At 27.7% G+C, this 6,139-nt stretch overlaps 2 protein-coding genes across 2 annotated transcripts in view; one reads left to right on the top strand and one right to left on the bottom strand.

Moving 5' to 3' along the window:
- LOC111680198 (putative transcription factor capicua) overlaps nt 1–2,683 on the bottom strand; it is a 43,068-nt gene extending 40,385 nt beyond the window's left edge. The window contains exon 1 of the mRNA XM_046949496.1: nt 2,322–2,683. The gene's annotated coding sequence lies outside the window, so the exon portion shown is untranslated. The remainder of the gene's footprint in view (nt 1–2,321) is intronic.
- A 2,171-nt stretch (nt 2,684–4,854) lies between these two features.
- The window catches only part of LOC111680205 (thiamine transporter 1-like), a 3,419-nt gene continuing 2,134 nt past the window's right edge, over nt 4,855–6,139 (top strand). Inside the window, exons 1-2 of the mRNA XM_023441838.2 lie at nt 4,855–4,873; nt 5,429–5,997. Coding sequence (XP_023297606.2) covers nt 5,875–5,997 — 123 coding nt within the window. The 5' untranslated portion in view covers nt 4,855–4,873; nt 5,429–5,874. The remainder of the gene's footprint in view (nt 4,874–5,428; nt 5,998–6,139) is intronic.

Consider the following 6,139-nt stretch of genomic DNA (forward strand, 5'->3'; position numbering starts at 1 on the left):
ATATAGATCAAACCTTAATAAATTTGTACAGCTTTTCTTATTTATTTACATTTTTATGCAAAAGATGCCGACTACTGGGTGATGCCGACATTAGGTGCATTTACCCTAATAATATTGTTCGATTTAGCAGTTTGATTTTTGTTTTTGAGTTTATATTTAATTTGCAAATAAATTTCTTTAGCCGAAGTTTTCTTGCCTTCTACAGCAATTTGTTTGTAAAAATCCACCGGAATTTAATTTTTCACAATTTTTTTCATTTTGTTTTGTTTTATTTATTTAAGTTAATTTAGGTTTATTCATAATTTTTATTTTATTAAATAAATTTTCACAATTTTATTTTAACTAGATGATTTACGTTAGATCAAAATTAAAAGAAAAAAAACTGTAGAATATGCATTTTTGCATTTTACATTTTCTTACACAAAAAACAGACACACACACAACATACACACAAATAATACGAGAAAAGAAAAAAATAAACACACATAATAAACGTTAATGTTTTTGTTGATGTTGTTGTGATGGGGGACATGGGGCGGCAAAAACAACGACAGCTAGCTACACCAACGACACAACATGGCCATTGTTGACGTACATACATACATACTATGTATACACTGTAGGAAGAGCAAGTGTTATAAAATGAGAGAAATTCGCAAAGTGATTTGTGAAAAAGAGATTGGTTTGTTTAGTTTACACGAGTGGATATTCATTATTAATTAAACAATTCTTAATAAACTTGTTGTAAAAAATTAACATTTAATTAAATACATAGGTATATTAATTAATTAAAACTCTTTATTTTATCATCATATTTATTTTGAAAGTAAGCCACAATGGTTGTCTCAAAATTTTAAAATTATTTAGAAAAATAACACGGTGGGACAAAATTACAAAAGGTTTACTATACTACGTGATTTATTACTTTAAGTCTATTTTTGACCGAAAATTTATTAAGAATAATAATTTTCATTCTATGAACCTATTAACGCAATGGTATATTAATTTAATTGGAACAATGGGTAAAAATATTCGATTCTATTCGAATCTTTTAACTGCAGAGGAGTTTGTCTTTCTATTGCCGTTTCAAAAAATAAAATAGGATTCAAAGAATTTCTAATAATATTTGTTAGGTCCGGCAACGAAAACCCCAAAATTACTAATATAGGTATTTACTATTATAAAAACTTGTTTTTGAAATAATATTAATAACCCATTAAAAAATAGCAAATATGTCATTTTTTCGTAAATAATTTTTTTCGCATAAATACCCTATATATGTATGTACGCATATTTATTTCTACTAGGTATATAAACAATAAATACAATATCTACCTAAAATAATAACAATAGCAACAATATACAATATGTAAATACCTATATCCATATGTATGTACATAAGTGTACATATTTATTATATGTATATATAAAATACGAGTACCTATGTGTGAAACTTTTTTTTCATTTAGTATAAACTTTAGCCGAGAATATTTTTCATCCATTCATTCATTCAAGAAAATTGAAATGAGCAAATATTTTTCCAAAATAATATGTATAAAAAACAACACACACAACACCGCAAAAAAACACACATACACAAACACCCAACCCCACCTAACCCACCCACAAAATATAGCAGTCAGCACAGCACGCCTGACTAACTAGCTGACTGACTATCAACTCTACTAGCATATTTGTCTTTTGCAATAACTTCAGATCCTACCTCCCCACACGGGCCGCTCGCGTACTTTTTTTTAATGGTTCTATAAACAAATTTTATGGGTACTCGTCGTTATCGCTTTCGTTGTTTTCCACCGTTCGTCGTCGTCGTCTTTTTGTTATTCACTTCATTCTAGCCTCTTCTTGTTCTTCTTCTTTTAACCAACATCAACAACACCAACAACAAAAACGTATTGGGGCACACGCTTTTCTGCTGTATTTTTTTATATTTTTCTCTCGTTCTTTCTCTTTCTGCCTTTCTGTTTTCAATACATTCACATTCATAGCTGTAGCTGGTGTTTACAGTCCCCAACCCACCACTTGTTCGGTTCCACACTTTATATTCTTCTTTTTTCTATATATCAGAATATATACATTTCTACATATGTATGTAAAAGTATGTCTGTTTGTATATTTCTTTTTTGTATTTCATTTGAATTTGTATACATTTTGTTTTTATTTTTATTATTGTGCTACACACACCCGACGGACATCGTAAGTATTGGAGTAAAATCCGTAAAAAAAAGTTTTCTTCGTACTCACGCATTCACAAAAACAACACACACATACACCTCGTATACATCATTTCGATTATAACTTACGCTCATACTAAAAAATTTCTTAGCAAAAGGATTTCAATTGGATTTTTTTTTCGGATAAGCTTTTTTTGCCCTTTAGAAAAATTGTATATATACACTTATTTATTATACACAACTCATTGTTATAACTGTTTTTTCTTTGTTTATTTCATATATTTAGATATTTTTTATTAATTTGTAAGTTCACTGTTTAAAATTTCAATATTTTTTGTAATTTTTTTTTTTAATAATTTTTCACTTTGCATTATATTTTTTCAATTTTTTACAGCTTACAAAACTATTTTACAAATTACTATATAAAACTATACTCCGAGGACGGTCCTCGCAACGAACCAGCTCAACGCAAAGTGAAGAAAATCAGGCAATTAATAGCAGACGTCAGCGCCGACAAATTTTTTTAGTGACGACGTCGTCTTACTAAAAATATCAACGGCTTTTGAGTAAGATAATTTTTTTTATTTAAAAAATACAACACAAATTAAAAAAAAAATATGTAAATTCTAGTATATCAAAAATTTTATGAAATTATTAATTAACACCATAAAGGCTATTTTTAAACTAGTCTAAGCAAATAGTTATTTTGAATGAGTTGTTTAACTAATTCATCAGCGGCTAGGTCAACTAAAGCCAAAATAGTACATTAAATCTCAACCATGTTTATAATAGCATTGCCAGCACTAACATATTTAGTAAAAATCGGATAAACCCGCATTAAAGTTGGCAGTTCTGCAATACTAATTATCATCAAGAGCTTTTTTATTTACGACTGCTAGATGAATGTCATTCGAAATTTAATTACGGCCGTTATTTTATAAATCATTTTACCTGTCTTTGGAAAATAGAAATTTTACAGTTACTCCAATATTAATTAGAATTTTTAAAAATTTGGTATTTCCTAACAGCAAATTACATCATTACTTTTTTTACAGTAAAATTTTTTAGAAATAAATCAAATTCGTTCGGCAAAAACTTTTCCAAGTTTTGAGAAAAACTAATATTGTAAACAAATTAATTTAAGAAATATTTGCGTATAATGCCTTGGCGAGTAGAATGCCGGTCCACACTAGGAAATTCTTTTGGAAAACTTTTGATTTTGCTTGAGAGAGAAAGAATATCATCCATCTTTCCAGCGGTGCGGAGTTTTTCGTACTCGGAAACTTGTTTTGTTAGACCTGGTTCACACCATAATAAAATAATAAGGTATAATCAGTAGAATAGTACGTTCCCATTTTTACATGCCTTCAATTGTCATAAAAAAGAAAATTAAAAAATATAAAGAAAAACATCAAATAAAAATTATTGAAATTTTTTTGTTACGATAATAAAATTGAATAATTTAAATCAAAGAGATTGTAAAACCAAAAAAAGTTCAAAAACGGCATACAGACGTGTGGTATTCTTTATTTAATGCGTATTTATCAATTTGAATAAAATAAAATGAGTTTAATGATGAAAAGTTTTTTTTTTTTAAATAGGGTTCAATAGTTGAAACGAAAAGTCAACTTTTCGACTTTTTGCATTTTATGAAAAGTCGACTTTTCGACTTTTTGCATTTTATGAAAAGACGACATTTCGACTTTTTGCATTTTATGAAAAGTCGACGTCCGACTTTTTGCATTTAGTTAAAAGTCGACTTTTCGACTTTGTCGAAAAACCGACTTTTAATATTTTATAAATAGTCGACTTTTCGACTTTTTCCGACTTTTTGACTAATTTCGACTTTCCAACTTTTTTGACTATTTTCGACTTTCCGACTTTTTTCGACTATTTTCGACTTTTTCCGACCAGAAATAAAAATTTATAAAGTTGTCAGAAGCGTAAATTTATAATGTTGCCATTTAACATATTTATTATTATTATTATTTATTATTATTATTTATTATTATTATTTATTATTATTTATTATTATTTATTATTATTATTATTTATTATTATTATTATTATTAATAAAAAAAATTTATTTATATTTTTTCTATTTGTTGCAATTTTTTTCGACTTCTTTCGACTTTTTCCGACTTTTCGACTTTTTTTCGACTCTTTCCGACTTTTCGACTTTTATTTACAAAGTCGACTTTTTTCATAGACGATAGTCGAGTTATCGACTTTTTTGGAACAAAATAGTCGACTTCGACTTTTCGACTCTTTTCGACAAAAAGTCGATTGTTCGATTATTCGAAAGTCGATTTATAGAACCCTACTTAAAAAGCGTAACATGTAATTTGATGCGTAGAACGCAAAGTAGATAAATGGTGTATTACGAAAAAGTATATCACACACCTACAAACGTTTTTTATCCATTTGTATACCTGAGCTTTAAAGTGTCAGAAGCATCTGTTTTGTAAATTAACATTGGCAACTCAGTTCAACAAACAACTTTTTAAAAAGCTTTCAATTTGTTTACAAACTTTAGAACACGTGCCTTTGTTGTTGTTTCTTTTTTATTTCTACACTAAAAACTTGTATAACGTCAATAAAAATATCTATAATTGCTTATTAGAGGCAAATTTCTATTTATTTCAAACATATTTTTAATGTAAAGTGTTTTTTATTAAAAAGTAAATAAAAAATAACTAAAATATATTAATTATTGCGTGCGCCGCAACATACAAGGCTAAAGTGTATAAACGAACGTATCTTAAGAATTTAACCTCCAATTTTCTCTCTTTTACAACTCACATTCTCGATGACATTGAATTGCATCAAAAGTTGTTGTATTGGAGAATTAAATAAAATAAAAAAATAAATCACATATAGAATTTGTTTATTACCTAACATAATACATAAATCTCATTGTTTTGTTAATAATAATTTTTCATAAGAATTGCAATTTTTCCCATAAACAAATTACCTAAAAAATAAAACTACTCAAGTGTAGAGACGAGTTATAATAAATAAAGAAACAAACATTTATAATATTTGTTTTTGTTTTTTTAATCAAATTATTCCATCTTACGAGTAAAACGATTAGATAAAGTTTAAAATAAAGAAAAAAATAAGAAATCTGTAAAATATTAATTGTACCAAATAACGAGTCCGACGACTGTTTTACTCGTGATGTGGACTGGTGGTGGTATTGCTTAATGTGTCTGTCTATTGGTGTGATTTTTTAGAAAAAGAAAAACAAAAATAGAATCAAAATGTTACCGGCTTTTCAACAACGCGGTTATACTGAAAAGGTCTACGGACTCATGCAACAACGTTTTGAGTGAAAAATTATACACGATCATCGTATGTTTCGTTTAATTTATTTTTTTTGGACAATTTTTTTTATTTGTATAATTTTGATAACATTGCACATTTAACAACAAGCTGTTAATTTGGCACAATTTAATAGAACGAGTACTTAACAACTAATTCACTTCGATTGACAATAACTGTCTTTTTCTACGCGAACGAAGGTTCACCACTTGTCTGATGATATTGTTATAGTGGTGACTGTCATTCTAATGAAGTTTGATTGTTTTGGAGAGAAAACTACTACAAAATTTTTAATTGATTCAAAAATATAATATTGCTGATTGTTTCGTTGGTTGCAAGTGTACAAGTATATACATTCATGGGTTGGCTTAAGATATTGTGTCTGTTGTGTGTTTTCGGATTTGTACGTGAAATACGTCCTTCTGAACCTTTTATAACAGAATATTTAGCTGGACCATGGCGCAATATAACAGAAGACCAGGTAAGTCACAGAATAAGTTGTATTCTTTAGAACTGGTAAAAAGATAGATAGATAGATAGATAGATAGATAGATAGATAGATAGATAGATAGATAGATAGATAGATAGATAGATAGATAGATAGATAGATAGATAGATAGATA

The sequence above is a fragment of the Lucilia cuprina genome, chromosome 4 (assembly GCF_022045245.1).
Source record: "Lucilia cuprina isolate Lc7/37 chromosome 4, ASM2204524v1, whole genome shotgun sequence".
Lineage (NCBI taxonomy): Eukaryota > Metazoa > Arthropoda > Insecta > Diptera > Calliphoridae > Lucilia > Lucilia cuprina.